The sequence below is a fragment of the Chrysemys picta genome, chromosome 10, assembly GCF_011386835.1.
Source record: "Chrysemys picta bellii isolate R12L10 chromosome 10, ASM1138683v2, whole genome shotgun sequence".
In the NCBI taxonomy this organism is placed as follows: Eukaryota; Metazoa; Chordata; order Testudines; family Emydidae; genus Chrysemys; species Chrysemys picta.
The window spans coordinates 54,669,193-54,688,535 of NC_088800.1; the positions used below are offsets into that span (position 1 = coordinate 54,669,193).

Here is a 19,343-nt window from a genome sequence, read left to right on the forward strand (position 1 = left end):
AGGAGAGGGTAGTGTGGACATCAGCTAGTGCAGTAATTACAGCAGTGGCTGTAGGTCGACCTAACATAGCTCTGTAGTGTAGATGTGCCCTGAGGAGAGGCTTGAGGCCATTTTGTCACAGGTCCTAGATGAAGGCAAAAACATCTGCTGTTATCTTAGTACAAAATTCATTCCTGGAGAGGACCATTGCTTGGTGGTCAAGAGAGTGTTTAGTGGTAAAATGGGCAGTTATGGCCTTACAGTATTACATCCTTGAAGCACCTTTTACTCTGATAATCAGCCACACCCCTCTGAAAATGGCTGCAGTCTGAGAAGGAGGCCAGTGCCAGGCTGACATGCTCTGCATCACTGTGTTTTCACAGTACACCACAGGTCTGGTGCAATCCATGTAAATGTGGATTTCTTCTCCGAGGAAGGGTGAAGCTTGTTGGACAGAGTGCGTTTTGGACCCCAGTCTTGGACAGAAATGAGAGTGTGAGATTATAGAGTGAAACAGCCAAAAAAGGGTTTAGGGGTCACACAATTTAGTGTTGATTTAAAGGAAGGTGCATGCCCTTTTCAGGGTGAAGTTCATTAAATCACCAATTTTAATCTCGTTTTCTTTTGTACTTTTTAGTTGTTCTCCCCCCCCCCCCCCCAAAAAAAAAAGTTGATTCTCACTGGTAACTATTAGCACATGTTGATGTGTAACTATACATAACCTTTACACTAGATTTGCTAATCAGGAGGCTACACAATATGCATACACATTTATTTAAGTATATATAGCTTAATGTACATTTATTCAGATTCTTAATTACTTTTTTATTGTTAGAAAATGGTGCGATTCTTATAAGAATTTCTTAGTTGGAATTTGTGTCAGGCTCTACTTAGTTTTATTAACTAAAAACATCTTCAATGTACTGGATACATTTAAAGTTTATCAAAACATATTTTGCATTTAAAACTAACTGATGTATTAAACAAAGGAAGTAACTAACTAATTGAACTGATTGTTTTTGGTCATCCTGTCCAGGACTTTAGAGCTATTAGATCTCATCCTCTCACACCTAATTAGAAGAGGAAAACAAGTTTTCCTGCTTTTTCATCATGCAAATTGGTTTCTTAACTTCAAATCAGCTAGTCATTGAACTGAATTAGTTGAATAACTGAAATGAAAATATTCTCTCTGCACCTGCAGAAGAGGCTACTGCTATCAATATCTGTTTTAGCACTTCAGCAAACTCTGGTTCCAAGTGCTTAGCGAGTGATTTGCTAGTTCAGTGGTTTGACTTTTTTTTAAAATTTGGGCAGCAAACGTACTGCTTGATAGATTTTAATTTAAAATTGCCACAATTTCATATTTAATTTTAATTAGGTTTATTTTTTAAATGTGTATTTAAATAAATATATCAATTTTTTTTATTTACAATTTGATATTTCTTTTTAAATTCAATCTGGCCCTTTCTCCTGGGAGAAGTAATGCAAGAAGAAAGGCCTCTGGGCCCCTGTAACCTGTTTTTGCTCAGGGGAGTAGCTTTGTTTTATGTTACTTTGTGAGTTTTGTGTTTTGAATAATAAACTGCCCTGAGGCAGGGGCCAGAAAGAGTCTTGGTCATGGCATTGCTCTTTCACAGTCTGGTGAGGGAGCCCATTGGTGTTATAAGATTCTATAGAACAACTGTCCTCACTATTCATATATCCTATGATTTAATCACAGTTTGGACATAATGCCACTGAACTGATTTTAGTACAGGTGTCTAGAAAATGATTGGGAGAAGAAGAAATAAATGTGCTTGGAAGCTTGAATTTTTTATCTGCATCACTGACCTAATCTTATTGTCAAAATAAATTATACTAATATCTTGAGAAGACATGTTATTAGTATTTTGTCCTAAACTTGGATTTATTCAAAAATTCTTGAAAAATAATTGGGTTTTCTTCAAACTTGAGAAAAAAATTCATTTGTTGAAGCTTTGTTTGAAATTGATATAATTTCTTGATATTATTTCATTCTGTATTTGTGTATGTACTGGAACAATGGCTGTGTTCAGATGAACAAAAATTAGCTTTCTGCTTTGACCTAATAATCATAAAAGAGAAATTTGAGCTGATTAGAACACACGGATTAATCTTAGCTAAATACTTAGAGCTGCTGCAAAGTTTCTATTTTCAGAGGTTGTATTTTCCACAAATTAAACATCTTAATGCTGTTTTTAAGACTTTTTTGATCAGACCTGCAAGCCATGCTGTTTTGCACATGAATATTTTAATCTTGAATATACTATATTTGGTATTCAGTTTCCATGAATGCGATACAATCATTAACCAAAATACAAACTCCAAAATTTGAGTTCAGATAGTCTTATAAAAGCTTCATGTAGCAATCGGCGTGTGTAACTTCCTAGCAAAGTGTGGATTCTCAACTAATCAGGGTTCATCAGAATTTTTCCTTTGTTCTTCTTTGCCTACTCAGTTACTTTCATGTAATTCTTCCCAACTCTCAAATGGAGATAAGGTAATCGAGTTAATCTTCCTGTGTAAAATGGACTTGTATTGGAATGTTCAAGCTTTGCCTGCAGCAGCTGGTCTGATGACTGGCATTGTGAAAATCTCCCCGTAACTTTTACCAAATCTGTCCGTCCCTAAAAAGAATGGTAAAGTTACAGTTGTCACTGAGACATTGAATGTGTTTTCGGGAGTTAAAATAACATTAACTCTTAACAGCATGACGTTTTGAAAGCTTCATGGCATCCATTCCCTTGTCAGAGAACTATTCACAATGACTTCAAGATCTCCTTCTTGAGTGGTAAGAGCTGATTTAGACCCCTTCATTTTGTATGTATAGTTGGGGTCATGTTTTCCAGTGTGCATTACTTTGCATTTATCAACATTGAATTTCATCTGCCATTTTGTTGCCCAGTCATCCAGTTTAATGTGATCCCTTTGTAGCTCTTGGCAGTCTGCTTTGGACTTAACTATTTTGAGTAATTTTGTATCATCTGCAAATTTTGCCACCTCACTGTTTACCCCCCCTTTTTCCTGATAATTTATGAATATGTTGAACAGCACTGGTCCCAGTATAGACTCCTGGGGGACACCATTATTTCTCCTCTCCATTCTGAAAACTGACTATTTATTCCTACCTTTTGTTTACTATCTTTTATCCCGTTACTGATTAATGAAAGGACCTTCCCTCTTATCCCATGACTGCTTACTTTGGCTAAGAGCCTTTTGGTGAAGGACTGTGTCAAAGGCTTTCTGAAAGTCTAAGTACACTATCTCCACGGGATCATCCTTGTCCACGATTGTTTACCCCCTCAAAGAATTCTAATAGATTTGTGAGGCATGATTTCCCTTTAGAAAGCCATGTTGACTCTTCCCCCAACAAATTGTGTTTGTCTCTGTCTGATAATTCTGTTCTTTACTATAGTTTCAACCAGTTTGCCTGGTACTGAAGTCAGGATTACCCCCCTGTAATAGTTGGGATTGCCTCTGGAGCCTTTTTAAAAAAAATATCATCACATTATTCTGTCATCTGGTACAGAAGCTGATGCAAATGATAGGTTACATACCACAGTTAGTAGTTCTGCAATTTCATATGAGATCCCCTAGAATTCTTGGATGAATACCATCTGGTTCTGGTGATTTATTACTGCTTAATTTTGTCAATTTGTTCTCAAACCTCCTCTAATGATGCCTCAATCTGGGACAGTTCCTCAGATTTGTCACCTGAAAAGAGTGGCTCAGGTGTGGGAATCTCCCGCACATCCTTTGTAGTGAAGACTGATGCAAAGAATTCATTTAGTTTCTCTGCCGTGGACTTAACTTTCTTGAGAGCTGCTTTAGCATCTCAGTCGTCCAGTTGCCCCACTGGTTAGCAGGCTTCCTGCTTCTGCTGTACTTGAAATTTTTTTTGCTGTTTTTGCTAGTTGCTCTTCAAATTCTTTTTTGGCCTGCCTAATTATACTTGACTTTCCAGAGTTTATGCTCCTTTCTGTTTTCCTCAATAGGATTTTACTTCCAATTTTTAAAAGATTGCCTTTTTGCCTCTAACCACTTCTTTACTTTCTTATTTAGCCATGCTGGCACTTAAGTCCTCTTACTATATTTGTTAATTTCGGGTTTACATTTAATTTGAGCTGCTATTTAAGTGTTTTTCAGAATTTTCCATGCAGCTTGCAGGCATTTCACTTTTTGGGACTGAACCTTTTAATTTCCATTTAACTAGCTTCCTCATGTTTGCATTGTTCCCCTTTCTAAAGTTAAATGCTACTGTGGTGGGCCTCTATCAGTGCCTCCAGTGTGTTTGCCCTGTATTTAGGTTGATGAAACATTGAATCCTCACGCCTCTAGATGCCTTGTGTGTTCCACCGCCTTCCCTCAGTTTAAGCAAAAGTGGAAAATCGGTTACTCGACAATAGCTAGATTGTCCACCTCAGATGTTTGGTTTCTCATGCAAAGGATGAACAACAGTAATTGTGAGATTCTGCTTTCCTAGAGGAAGGCTTTGACAACCTCTGCCAGTAGTGAATTCAGTTCTTCTGTCCTGGTCTTCACCGACCAAGGGGAACATAGGTCCAAATACAAGTCCTATAATGAAGGCTTCCCACATCTCTAGTACTCCAGTGAGTGTTACTCCTCTAAATTCAATCAGAGAAGACTGCATTTGTTGCTGTCAGATACCATTCTGCTTTTATCTATAAAGTAATCAGATATAATGTAATAGGATGAACTTGGCCATAGAATTAAAACAGCTCGGATTGACCAAGTTGTCAACCACACTTTGGGTGTAGAAGGAAGTGGTTTGTGATAGAGTACAGGGTAACTCTGTAAAGCACCTAAAAACTGATGTAAAGAACTTGACAAAGCTCTGGATCTAGAGAGGAAGCCAGGGAATGGACTGAGGGAGGAGAGTTTCATGGTTGTAATGAAGCAAGAGGTGATAATTTCTGGCTGCTGCAGAGTTTTGGATAGAAAGAAAAGAGATCAGAAAGAGTGAGGGTGGCCAGAGTGGAGGTGATTATAGTAGTAGAGGTGAGTTGAAAGCCAAAATGTGGAATATAGTTTTAGCAGTTGAGGGAAATTCCGATTTTAGTCAGATAATAGAAAATGGAGAAGTTGGACTTGGTGAGAGTTTGGATATGTCAGCCTAGTGAAAGAGGCAAAAATGATACAGCTTTCAGTCTTGCTAAGATAAGCATAGTCCATTTCTCTTTTTTCCCCCTCAAGCCCGCTTCTCTTTTCCCCCTTTCCATAGTGGCTCAAGAAGTATTTTGACACACCAAACCATATTAATCTCTTAGCATCTAATGTGTGCCTAAAGTGTACCAGTCTATTTGTATCAAACCCAATGGGGTATTCGTTAGTGCTCTGGGACATAAAATAGGCTTTGTATTGGTCATAATTTTCATACCATGCCAATTCCCCACTGGTGTCCAGAGAATGATCCTTACTGTATTGATGCCATGGTAGGTGACTTAGCACAAAACGAATATGAATGTAAAAAAGATGTTTTTCTAACTGTGAGCCCTGCACGTTCCCTGGAATCAGAGAGTTATTCTGGGTTCTCTACTTCCCACCCACCATCCCTGGTAGTAAAGAGTCTGGTGGTCAGATTATGCCTGTAGTGATACCTGTGCATCTTCATTGGTTTTTCACAGGTGTAACTGGCAATAAAAATAATTTGTGAACAGTTTTGATACACAGGGAATGGAATCTGGCTGGCACCGCAGAATTAGACATTACTAAACTTGTTTTTGTCAGTAATTCAGCAGCTCTGACCCTGAATTAAAAAGATGGTGATATTTTTTCCACAGATTCTTTAAGATACACACTAACCTACCAGCAAGTTGCAACAGCATGCACAGCATTCCCTCCAAGCACTTGCATCCCTGGTCTTTGTAACTTTTACATTCATGTAATTTATACCACCCATGAGTGTGGCTCACTGAGTTTGACCGAGCAATGGGATAACCATTATGAAAGCAAACTGGCAGTGATGCGGCAGTAGATGCAGAGTGATGCAGAAGAAAGACTAGGAGTGATAGAGGAGAATTTGTTTTAACAAAGGTGGGAGTGGATGAGACAGACCACACAAAGAATGGAGTGAGTAGAGGATTTCGGATTGAACTCTCAGAGACTGATGGGGCCAGAAGGGAGACACAGAGCCATGAAAGGAGACTGAAAAAGGATTAAGGGACAAGGATATAATAGAGTTGCAAAAGTGCAAGAAAGGGAGGTTCTCAAGAAAAAGGGGATGGTCCACAGCATTGAGTAAAGAGAATCTGGTTTGTGGGAGTTTTTTGGTGACTTTAATGCTGGCAGTTTCAGGTAGAGAGGGGTGAGTAGAAGCCAGATTGAAGTTCAAGAGGAGCCATAACCTGTGAAGCAGATCTGTAACCCCAGGTGGTAAATCCAGTGAAGACCTTGCCTGTTAATTGTGGATATTGCTGCCTTTTGAGAGGCAAACTTGCCAAACTCCTTGAAAAACTTAGTTCTTCATGATCGGACCAAGAGTTTCACATTGCAATATATATACCATCACCGTATCTAGTGGAAAATTATATTACTACTTTAACTTTTTATCTTGTTTTTGGTGATCTGTAATTAGAAAGTGTAATTCTTCTGAACCACTAACTCTCCAGAAATTTGAGAAATATGAGAAAGCAGATCTATTGAGAATGGCGGTTATTTTGTGTTGCTCACAGGTATGTGGGTTGAGGAAGCGCAGTGCTGAATTGGAACAATCTGGGTTTCATTCACCTTAAAGCTGTTGGTTTCTCAGTCTGAAAAATAAGCAAAAATACTGCAGAGATTTTGCATTTTAAATTCTGAATAAATGTGCAAGCTCGTTTTGAGATTTAACAAGCCAGGATTAATTGACACACTTCTTGAAATGGTTAACTACTTTAAAATCTTCAGATACATAACTAGGAAGCACAGAATTACCCCATTTGACTCTGGATATTTTTGGTGTGTGAAAGTGCTTGGCCTTAGGTGGGTCCTCTAGATTCCTGCCTTCATTGTTTTTTTCATCTTTCTTGTTCAGATTGGTGTTACCTGCTTGGCCAAGAAAAACTGAAACTGGTTCTCTCCAAAGCAGTTACTGTCAATCTGTAGTTGCTGGAGTTGTTGCTGTAGGAATGATATGAACCGTACTGCTTTTTGGACCAAGAGTACTGCCTCAGCAGCATTGCTGACTCTAGAAGATCCACTCTGATTCTGACCTGCTGTCTGGCACCAGGTTGCTCTGCTACTGAAAGAACACCATGCTGGTCTTCTCTTTCTTTGTTTGAAATTAGTTTTTAAACACGATGGCAAAATGCAAAAAAAAACAAAAAAAAAATAAAATTGAATTATATTATGTGCATTCCTTTGTCTCTGGAAATCATAATCTAGTTGCTAATATGTATTCTTTGTGAGGCTTTGACTAAAAAAAGTAATGGTACAATTATTTTGTGATAAGACTATAGACAATAGAATACAATTAGATATTCCTGACAAACTACTCTTGCATATGGCCCCTTTCTCAACTTTGGCTTTATTTTGTACTCTCTATTTTTATTCTTATAGGAAAAACATGACTTTTAGACTGAAACATAAAAGAAGAAAAGGAATTTTCACCTCTTCTGAGTTTTATTTTTGTATTACCTTTGAAGAACTTCCACCATAAAAATGAAATCTTATGGTTATCTTTAAATTTTAATAGCAGTTTAAATAAATGTTTTAAGCCAATTCTCATAACATAAGCTTTCTATGTTATAGAGAATGTTCCTCTTACTAGTCCCAGACTGATTAATGATTTTCTTTGTTCTAAGATACATTAATACATATCTGTTAATGCACAATTTGATTTTTTGTTTAGGTGGAAGGCAGGTAATAAGGGATTTGAAAATGTTGTCCCTTTATAACTTTCTCCTTCCTGGTAGTTTGAAAGACTATTTTCTGCATGGCAGTAAAACGTTTGTTTTAATTTCGAAGCAATGATAATTGAAGTCAAAGTGCGAAAGTAACGGTGATATACCAAGTACTCAGGTTAAGAAATTCCAAAAGTTAAGTTTTTGCTCCAGCAATGTTGGATTTGGCAAGTTTATATCTGAAACATGATATGGTAAGCTTAAAGGACAGAAGAATTGGAAATTGTAGGTGGTGCACGTGGCACTATTTATAGGTTAATAGCACACCACTTTCCATTTTAAAACAGTTTTTTTCAGTTGCTTATAACTTGGCCAAACTTAAACTACTTGGGCTGACGTTTTCTATGCTAGGTTTCTACCTGAGACAGGTCTTTTAAAAAAGCTTTCAGCTAAAACAGATTGCCATTTCTGAAAAAGAGGTTTTGGGAAAAAATACTGTTTTGCCTGTGTTTAAAAAATATCTTAAAGTAGTTACATTTGAGGAGCTCTAACGGCGCCAAGATTTGGAGCAGAGACTTGAAACTTGGCAGGGGGAGTATTGGTTTTGTGTCAAAGATGTGCCTTTTGCTGTCCCTCTGAAAATTCACCCAAAGTTGGCCAGGTTCAGGGTGGATTTGATTTAAATCACTAGTCAGGAAGTTTCTACATAAAAGTGCATTCTTGTTGGTTATAACTTTAATACATAATCTTCACAACTCAGAGATAGATGTAGGTTTTGTTTTTAGAAGGTACATACTATACATTTTTAAAGTGATTTATTTTGAAAACTTTTCAGATGAGTTTTACAGCTATATGAGAACATGAATGATTGTTTGGTTATTTCATTTACCAAAGGTAATTGAAGCAGATATTTATGAAGTCAGTGGGAGGTGAATGATCTTCAATTCAGCAGGTTAATCATTAATTTTTGGAGGCTTTTTTTTTTTGCCATGCTGTATTAGGAGGAGAACATCACCAGACAGACATTTAAATTGTTTTATTTAGCTAAAACAAAAATGTTAACGTAGTCTGGATTTTTTCCTTCAACAGCAAAAATATATTTTAACAAAATAAGCATATGAATTTTTGATTTTTAGTTAAACATTCAAGTTTTTTAAATCAGGTTTGTTTTTGTTAAAATCGTTTTTAACTAAAATAGTTAAATTAAATATTCTTTAAAAAAACCCAAAATTTAAATTGACTGTCAGCCAGGTCAACATGAGAAACAACAAATATATTGACTTCTGCAGCTAACTCAGTTGTCTTCACCTTCATTTTCCTGTTTGTTCGTAATCTGGAAAAGAAAAACAAACTTTCCTGCTTTTTCAGGTCCCAAACGATTTTTCAATTTGGAATGAATTAGTCCAAAGGAAGAAAATATTCTTTCTACACCGGCAGAAGAAGCTACTGCTGTTAAGTGAGATTATCACTTCAACAGTCTGAATCCAAATGCTTAAGTGACGTCCACCAGTTCACTGGTGTGACTTTCTTTAAAACATCATCAGCAAACGTATATTTCTTGAACGTTTCACCCTTAGCTCTGAAGTTTATTATAGTTGGCATTATGGAGGGGTGATTGCTGGATGTCCATGTCATAGCCAACTCCTCTTCAGTTAAGGTTTGACCCTGGTACCAAGTATTGAGAATATTAGCAAGAAAATGAGCTGGAGATAGTGCTTGTCCCATTCGTTTTTTTAATGCTTGTAATTTAACTCTGTCATTGCATATTTCTCTTTTTAAGATCTCACTCAGTTCCTTCCAGATTTCAACAGCGTCAGCAATAAACCAGCTATTTCCCTGCATTTTGTTGAAGGCTACAGAAATAGGCTTCAGGGTACTCAGCATGTGTTCAACATTTCTCTCAAGCCCAATGTTGAGAACTTTGGCTGTGACAGTGCCATCTATTTTTTTACAATTCTGTTCACAAACTGTCATCAGATTAGGCTAGTTCTTGATATAGTGCTCAAAACAGTCCACTACTGAGTTCCATTGCATGTCTTGTGGGAGAGTTAGTTTGGTTCCTCCAACTTTTTTCAGAGCAGCTGCTGCAAAGTGGTTGTTATGGAACCTAAATAATCTATGCAGAAGTCCCTGAACCCCATAAGATTGGGTTCCTAATCCATGAACTACTGGAACTCATTTACAAAACTTTTCTTAAACATTATATGAATATATTGTCTCATACTATAGAATTAGAATTTATAATCCCTATTCCATGATGGCATATCTTTGAGCTATAATGTATCTTAATTAAAACTCTCTTTAGATAGGTTTTTTCCTCAAATGCATTTTATTAAAGTCTGATTTAAATACAAAAATCATTGATTTTTATCCACCCTGCCCAGGTTAGAAGCCTTTGAAATATCTGTGTGCACATGCTCAGTAAAGATTTGTTCTTCTTAGAGTTCTTGCTCATGTAAGGTGTGTGTGCTCTCCACATGCATTGGTGCCAGAAGTTTTTCCCTCAGTGGTATCTGAAGGGGACTGGCTCTGGCACTCTCTGGAGTGATGCGCGTATACGCTAGTATAAGGGGCACTGCCGGCTCCCCCCTCCCTCAGTTCCTTCTTACCGCCAGTGGCAGTGCTGCAACATCTTGCTTCGGCAAGCTTTCCTTCTCAACTGTGCCTAGTTATGAATTCTCTTATATATAGTTCTTAGAAAGTTTGTGTAGTGTATTAGTTCCCTTAGTGTATGTTAGAAATAGTTAGTCCCCTGTGGGACTTAACCTAGGGATGGGGCATGCTCCGGTTCCCAGGCTTTAAGCCTTGCGACTGCTACAGAAAACCTATGCCAGTCAGTGATTCTCCATCAAAGCTGTCTGAAGTGTTTTGGGGAGACCCACTTGAGCGACAAGTGTCACATTTGTAAGAGTTTCAAGCTGTCTACCAAACAGGAGTGGGACATTTAATTTAGAGTATTCCTTATGGAGTCGGCCCTCGCAGCAGCCTTGGAGCTGGCTCAATTCTGCTCCAAGGACACAGCTTCGGTGCAGAGCACGTCACCAGCCTCCGTCCGGTGCTAATCCCCATCCCGGGTACCGGCTAAAAAGCAGAGAGAGGCCGGGAGAGGGCATTCTCCTACATCTCATAAAAGGAAGGAGAGAGCTGGAGGAGAGCGAAGACCCACTCGGGGCAGATCTTCCCCTCTGGCTGGTGGCCAGGCTTCAGCACCTCTTCAGCTGTCAAGCCCACTTTGTGACCCACCCGCCACCCCGGGAAGGGGTAGAGGCACGTAGCAATGCTGTCCACGCCGGAGGCCTTTTAGGCTGCTACAGACATATTGTCTCTTCTGATGCTGCCCACCCCAGCCAGCAAGGTGCCCCGTTTGAGGGATAAACTCACTCTGGGATCTTTCCAGCAGTCCCCATTGGTGCGACACCGCTCCCTGTCTCAGGGAGTGCCCTGCCAGTGCTCACCAGAGTAACACTACCAGTTTACCCATCAGAGTTCCCAGCTTTGTTCCCTGGACTCGAGGCAGTGTTCCCTGGGATCCCGGCGTCGTTCGCTGGCTGTGTGGTGTGAACACAGGGCTATGGTCAAGAGCGGAGCTCACATTTTACATAAACATCAGGGAGCTCAGAGCCATCCGTCTAGCTTGTGCGGTGTTATTTCCTCACCTATCCGGTTGGGTAGAGCAAGTGTTGACAGAGAACACGGCCTCCATGCTCTGTCAACAAGCAGTGGGGAGCTCGTTCGTCAGCCCTTCGCCAGGAAGCCCTTCACCTGTGGGACTTCTGCAATCCACCTAGAAGCCTTGCACCTCCCCGGTGTCAAGAACACGCTAGTGGATCACCTCAGCAGGTCCTTCTTCTCGCACCACAAGTGGTCCATCCACTCGGAGGTTGTCAGGATGCTCTTTCAGAAGTGGGGAGTTCCCCGAGTGGACCTGTTTGCCACCAGGCAAAACAAAAAGTATCATCAGGTCTGCTCCCTGTAAGGCCTCAGCAGAGGCTCACTCTCCAATGCTTTTGTCAGGAGACCTGATGTACATCTTCCCGCCAATCCCACTCATCAGCAAACTCCTCTTAAAGATCAAGAGGGACAAAGTCATTATGCTTGCCCCAGCATGGCCTCGCCAGCATTGGTTCGGGATGCTCATGGACCTGGCCGTAGCAGCCCCATGGGCACTTCCCAGCTGTCCAGACCTACTATCTTAGGATCACGGTCGGCTGCTGCACCCAAACCAAACCTCACTCCACCTCACAGCTTGGATGCTGTGTGGCGGAAGCCAGAGGAACAAGCCTGCTCTAGTGATCCCTCCCAGTGCCCGACACCAGAGCAACTTACCTGGCAAAGTGGAAGCGTTTCTCATGCTGGGCAGCAGAGCGGAGTATTTCCCCGACCCAGTCATCTCTGCAGTCCATTCTGAATTACCTGCTTCACTTAAAGCAACAGGGCCTTGCTTTCTCTTCGATCAAGGTTCACCTGGCAGCTATATCTGCTTTCCACCCTTGCCTCCAAGGTAGATCGGTATTCTCGCATGACATGACGCTTAGGTTCCTGAAAGGCCTTGAAAGACTCTTTTCACTGATCTGGGACCCAGTCCTCCAATGGGACCTCAACCTGGTCCTCTCCAGGCTCATGGGCCTGCCCTTTGAGCTTTTGGCTTCTTGTTCCCTTTCCCACTTGTTGTGGAAGGTTGCATTCCTTGTAGCTATTAAAGTTCTTATTTGGGAGCCTCTGTACACAGTATTCTACAAGGACATGGGTCCAGCTGCAGCCCCATCCGGCCTTCCTGCCAAAGGTGGTGTCACACTTCCATGTCAACCAGGATCTCTTCCTCCTGGTGTTCTGTCCAAAGCCTCGCACGACCAATGAGGAGAGGCGGCTCCACGCTCTAGATGTCAGGCGCGCTCTGGCATTCTAACAGGAGTGCACCAAGCCCTTCCGCAGATCAGCTCAGCTCTTTTTATTGCGATAGCTGACAGGATGAAGGGCCTTCTGGTGTTCTCTTAGAGGATTTCAAATTGGATCACCACCTGTGTCCATACTCGTTACGAGTTGGAGCAGGCTGTGTTTCCATCGATACTGAAGGCTCACTTAAGTAGGGCTCAGGTGTCTTCGGTTGCCTTTCTGGTGCATGTCCCAATCCAGGACATCTGCAGGGCCGTGATGTGGTCTTCAATACTCATGTTCATGATGCATTACATCATCGCCCAGCAATCCAGGGATGATGCTGGATTTGGCAGAACTGTGTTGCAATCGACATGTCCAGGAACTCCTACCCACCTCCACTGGTACTGCTTGGGAGTCACCTACAATGGAATGGACATGAGAAAGCACTCGAAGAAGAAAAGATGGTTACTTTTCGTAACTGTTGTTCTTCGAGATGTGTTGCTCATGTTCATTCCATGACCCATCCTCCTTCCCTCTGTTGGAGTTTCCAGGAAGAAGGAACTGAGGGAGGGGGGAGCCGGTGGCGCCCTTATACTGGTGCATACGTGCGCCATTCCAGAGGGGGCCAAAGCCAGTCCCCTACAGATACCACTGAAGGAAAAACTTCTGGTACCAGTGCATGTGGTGAGCACACACAACTACAATGGAATAGATATGAACAATGAGTCTCGGAGAGCAACAGTATGAAAAATAAGTCTTTTAGAGTTTGGCACCTAATTTCTCTGAAGATTGTCTGTCTGTAGTGAGCAGGCTCCGTTCCTTCACAGCTCCTATATGGTTACTGAAATGTGCATGTCTCCTCTTCCCCCCCTGCCACCCCCCTCCCCAACCCCACAGAGTGACTGAGCATACGCCATCCTGGGGCTGCAGGGGCTGAACAGGACTTTCCCTGCAATTACTCCTTCAGGCTGCTGTGGCACAGAGCACCAGAACTGAGAGCAGTCCTCTACTCTCAAAACTCCCTCTGCTGGCACAATTTTTTCCTGCTGAAAAAAAATAGTGTGTAATCATGTAATTAAAGACTGTCCTAATGCACATGCACCAGGGGCACAAATTAAGGCTGGAGAGGCGGCCTTAAATATGCCATTTCCTAATTTGAGTGCTTGACTTTGCAACCTTAACGTTTTTCTAGTTTAGCTTGTTTTGGATGAACATTCTCTGTAGAATATGGCTAAATTAATGTTCCTGAAGCAACATTAACTTTGAGTGTTTTGATCTGAATGCTTGTTCACTCTGGTGACTGTACGGGCTGCTAGGAAAGTCTGTGTTGGATCTATTGCTCTGGATAAAAGTAATGTGTGTTCTTGTCCTGTAAAGTTGAATTGCAGGCTGAGTGCCTCCTTTTTATTTATTTTATACTGTAATAACTTCTCCATCTGGATTGTTCTCTGAACTAACCCCACTGTTTTTTGCCTCAGAGGAGGGTCGATGTTTTTTTCCCCCTGTTCCATGTAAGGTCCTTTTTCAAGGAAATCTCTTGTTCTAATAAACTAGTTCTCTTTACTTTTCTCCTGATAAGATTCCGAACTGTGATAGATTCCCTTCAAATGATATCTGACCACTCTGTGTAGTGCAAAAGGGCTGGAATCTGGTTGCAAATGACCAGTAGGGAATTCAGTGTGGTGGGAGCTCTGTGATGGCATAAGCTCCTATGAATGTCTCCTTTGCCAGCCACATCAAAGCAAGTAGTGTTGCAGAATTGGGAGATGCTTAATGGACCCTTTGCCTGTGGTGCAACTTAGAGTAGCCCCCCATTGACTCTAAAGCACACTGAGGAGAGGGCCAGTGTTGATCACCCCCACAGAATCAGGGAGCCATTACCAGCTCTGACATCCGTTCCTCACCTGTATTGAGTTCACAGTCAGGGGGCTCTTACACTTGTAAGCCCAAACACAGTTCTTCCCAGGTAGGGAGACTATGCCTTTTTGATTGGTGCTTGGCTGCATGCTAAACATGCAGCTTTTGCTTTCCAATCAACTGTACTAATGCAGCAACTTAGAGGTGGGAAAGGCTTGTGAGACTTCCTGCCCAATAACTCTGTCCATGCTGAGCGCTTCATAGCTGGCTGGCTATTTGACTGTTTTACTCCCTTCCCCTAATGACAGTAAGGTATGCATGGAGAATTGCAAAGCTGAGTCAGTGATCTGTTTAATTTGTCATCCAGGTACTAAGTACAGAACACCTAGCATTTGCTTCCTGTTTCTTGTTTGAAGCATATTCAGCAATGCTAGAGGGAAGGAGTGGGAGGGAGTCCTGCTCAGTAGCATCCACTAGGAAAGGCAGAAAGCTGACCTGACCTTGAAGGGGGATAACTTTCTCCCTTTAAAGCTTTCCCTCACTTTTTCCTCCTATTGCCAGAGGTGACTATGTAGGAGCGTAAAGAACCAGGGCATGGGAACACTAGAGTGCGTGTGGGAGGGAAGGGCAAGCGAGATCATCGGAAAGGGAAACTGGAGGTTGTTAAATATTTAAAATATGGACTCTTCAAATGTTTGAATTTACACATATGTAAGACTTTTGAAGAGTAATGATGGGGATGTGTATAGAATTCCTCCCCCTGATAAGAGTTATTTTTTTGACTTGTCACACTGATTTGCTGACATGGGCTTTATAAAGCTAGTGATAGAAAAGAGGAAGTAAATTATCTTGCTCTTCCCCTGCCAAAGGAATAAATTCCCTACCGTATATTTAAGTGGTTTTCTCCAGTGTAGTTCTGAATGACTCCAGTGATAGGGCTTCCAGCACTTCTCTTGGGAGACTCTTCCACAGGCAAATAGATCTTATGGATAGACAATGTTTGTTACTCATACAAGGGAAATTTTGTGTTCTGCTGGCTATTGTTAAATTTATTTGTTTTTGTAATTTATGGCAAGGGTGCAAAGAAGCTGAGACAGGTGTCCTTTTTACATTTTTGTATTAATCTAAAGAAACACATTCTACTTTGCTTTTTTTCTGTTTCATGTTTATAGTTCTTGTTATACTCCCCTTGGATGCACCTAACAATTCCTCTCCTGTACTACAGTAGAAATCCTCCTAAGTCCTTGTACATTTTTGCCAATGTTATATAAAAGAATACAGTCGTATTAAACTTGACTGCTATAAATACAAGAAGAGAAAATAAGCAATCACCACACTTGATAATCAAGCCGCTCCCATCTTCCATCCCCATTTCATCCTTGTTTGGAAGACAAACTCATAACCTTTAAAAATGTTATTTATGACTATCAATTAAATTTTACATAAGCAATCAATTTATGAGATCTTATACTCAGAATTTCTTGTTGGGTTAGTATGCCATATCTGATGTAAAGTAGGTTGGGGTTTTTTTGGTAAAATTTCAAAATGTTTAAATAAATAATTAAAAGAATAAAAAACTACTATATAGTCCTTTTATTTCCCCATGTGCAATTTGTGTACAGAGTTGCATCTCCCGCACAAAAGAGCGCACACACAAAAGTTACCTGCTTTGGGGGTCTGTTTTGTCAATGCATTATTGGAAAGAGTAACTCTTTTCCTTCAGAGTTTTATCGTGCTTTTATAAATTGGACTGCAACAAAGGGCATATGGATAAAACCAGGTGTCTAAATTTTATTGCCTGATCAGATAACTTTGAAATAAATGAGTGACACCGCAATGTCAGGGAAAGGGGTTTTTAGCCATGTGGATCAAAGAATATGAAGATGGATACTTGCATCTACTTTTATCATATTAAAAATGTTTGTAGATAAATAAAAGTTAATAGTAATATATTTGTTTCTATTCCAGATGGGAATGACAGGTAACACTAGTCCCTTTGGGCAGCCCTTTAGTCAAGCTGGAGGGCAGCAGATGGGAGCTACAGGCGTGAACCCTCAGTTACCAAACAAGCCAGGCATGGCAAATAATTTGCCTCCCTTTCCTACTGACATCAAGAGTACTTCAGTTACCAGTGTGCCAAATATGGTAAGTTGCATTTAACTCGTATGTCATTTTCCCCTTCCTTGTTATGCATTTTCAAAATATATTCCAAGTCCCCATGTATAAAGTTATATCTAGTAAAAACTGAATTCACATCATACTAGTTTAGATTTTAATGAATGATATTGAAAACTCAATCTGATTTCTTTTCTCAGTAGTATTGGTCAGCAAAATATTAAAGGTGAATTGTAAAACAAAAATGAGGTAAGTCCCAAATATGCAAAGTGTGCCCGCTATCCAGCCTATGGTGAGCATGAAAGACAGAAAGAAGCTTCAGGATACTGGGCTCTATGGACCATTGGGCTGACCTGGTTTGTCTATTCTTATGTAACTAGCATCCACCCTCCCAATAGTTTTTCACCTCAGAAATTGGTACTTTGTTTCACTGAAGATATCCCAGAATTCATTGTTCTCTGGTATCACAGACACTAGGAATTGCATGGGTTCCTCTGAGACAGTATTGCATTCTGTCATATCCCCAGTAAACTGGGAAATAATCAAGGAAGTGGGGTGGGGGGATTTAGAAGCTTGTATAAAATTTATTTCTGTGCTCAGTAACCCCCATTATTGGTTACCGGGAGCATTTAGCAAAAAGGACACACTACAAATTTCCATTTTTTGAAATATTTTCTTTGAGTATCCCTAAACAGTATACTCTGCATTTCTAAAAATTATTAAAACTAAAATTAAAGGGGGGGGGGCTGTCTCTGTTCCCTGGTGATGTTCAGAATTGAGTGTACCTGAGAGCAACATCACCGACCGTGCTCAGGCCTGCACCTTTCCTTTTCTTTTTGTGCACATTACCACCTGCTGCCTCTTCAGTCTGTTACACTTTCACCTCTACTGCTGTAGTTGAGTCTGTAGAGTCTGGGGAAGGATTTGCAAATTCAAAGAAACAGTGAAACTGAATTCACTAAATGCTGTCAAATGCACCCAGCAAACTGAAAAAGAGAAGATATTTTCCTTTCATCTTAGGGATTCTTTATAAAAATATTGCTACAAAATTTTCAATTTGAGAACCTCCCTCTACATTAGTGTTCATTTTTTGTTTTGCAGATCACCTTTAAGAAAAAGCTTCTTTACCAAAATAATCTGCTCCTTCCTAATTTTTTCTAGCTGTGTTAGAATGCTGCTATAAAGGCAACACTGGATTGTGGCATCACTGAATGAAGGCACAGCTGATTAGAAAGGAGGAGGAGCTTTTTGCATACAATTTTGGAACACAAAAGTGAAAGGAGAAACAGGGTGGAAAACAATCAATTACAACAGTTTCTCCTAAAATGATTACAGAAAAATTTGTTGAGCTTTATAAATCAAGTCATCCTTAAGGTTATAAGAGAAGTCTGCGAATTCAGTTATTTATACTATGTGGTATGTAATCATAAGGCTACTTCTAGAATAAGTTTCAGTGGTTCTCAAACTGTGGGTCAGGACCCCAAAGTGGGTCGTGATCCTATTTTAATGGGATTGCCAGGGCTGGCTTAGACTTGCTGGGGCCCAGGGCCGAAGCCCAGGCCCCACCACCCGAGGCCAAAACCGGAGGGTTTTAGCCCTGCGTGTTGGGACTCAGGTTACAGCCCCTCCCCATCTCCAGCCCCGCCCCCCTCCCGCCACCCCCACCACCCAACCCCCAGCTAGGGTTGAAACCCTTGTGCTTCAGCTTTGCCAACTCCCCTCTTGCCCACGGCAGTGGGGCTTGGGTGGGCTCAAGCTTCGGTCCCCTCTCCTGGGGTCGCGTAATAACTTTTATTGTCAGAAGGGGGTCGCGGTGCAATGAAGTTTGAGAACCCCTGAGTTAAGTAACTATAAACTTGTTTATATTGGTGGTGAACTTATAGTAAGGTCCAGTATCTTAGGTTGTGGTATCGTTACTTCATAAACTGTGTTTTCATATTTATTACTGCAAAGTTAAAGTGCCCTGTTGTGCTTAAATTTATCTAACTGTCTGCTGTCATCTTACTGTTAGTAAGAGATGCCGCTTCCATCCACAGTCTTGACAAAAGACTGAGAGCAAGAGCATTTTGACCACTCTATTGTATTTTAAATGAGAATTGTGTTTTAAAAATGCCATAATAAAATGAAATGCCCTTTTCGTACAGATTTTTAGAATTACACTGTGGTATTGGTCACCTTTTAGAACATTGAAGCAACAAATTTGCTTTGCAAAGTTCAGCCATGGTTTCTGAAACATTACTGAACTTACTTTGATCCTGTCTGCACTTGCCATTTAAACTTCACAACGGTTCACCTGATCCGCATTTTCAGCAATGGGTAAATTTTCTAATAATATAGACAAAGTTTGTATTTAGATAGTTGTGCAGTAAATTAATTCTCCAGGTATGCTGTATTGTTTGTCACAAAGGGTTGTATTTGGTTTTAACCTTGTACACTAAGTCCCAAAATAGATGCGGGAAATGTTGTGTTATGTAAGTTCTATCTGCACCACTACAAGTGTGTGTAAATTCCTAAAACAGTTAGAAGTTTTGTTTTATGTACAAAGTGGACTGTTTGCTGATAGAGTGAATACTATCTCTGATATCATTTTGGCTCTGATATGGGAAGCACACTATTGAATGCTCTCATGTTTCTGCTGTGCAAAACAAATTACTTCTA

At 40.6% G+C, this 19,343-nt stretch overlaps 1 protein-coding gene across 11 annotated transcripts in view; it reads left to right on the forward strand.

Moving 5' to 3' along the window:
• CREBBP (CREB binding protein) overlaps nucleotides 1-19,343 on the forward strand; it is a 180,609-nt gene that overhangs the window by 66,038 nt on the left and 95,228 nt on the right. For all 11 annotated transcript variants that reach the window (XM_042854095.2, XM_042854098.2, XM_005306180.5 and 8 more), the window contains exon 3: nucleotides 16,539-16,715. In XM_042854095.2, coding sequence (XP_042710029.1) covers nucleotides 16,539-16,715 — 177 coding nt within the window. The remainder of the gene's footprint in view (nucleotides 1-16,538; nucleotides 16,716-19,343) is intronic.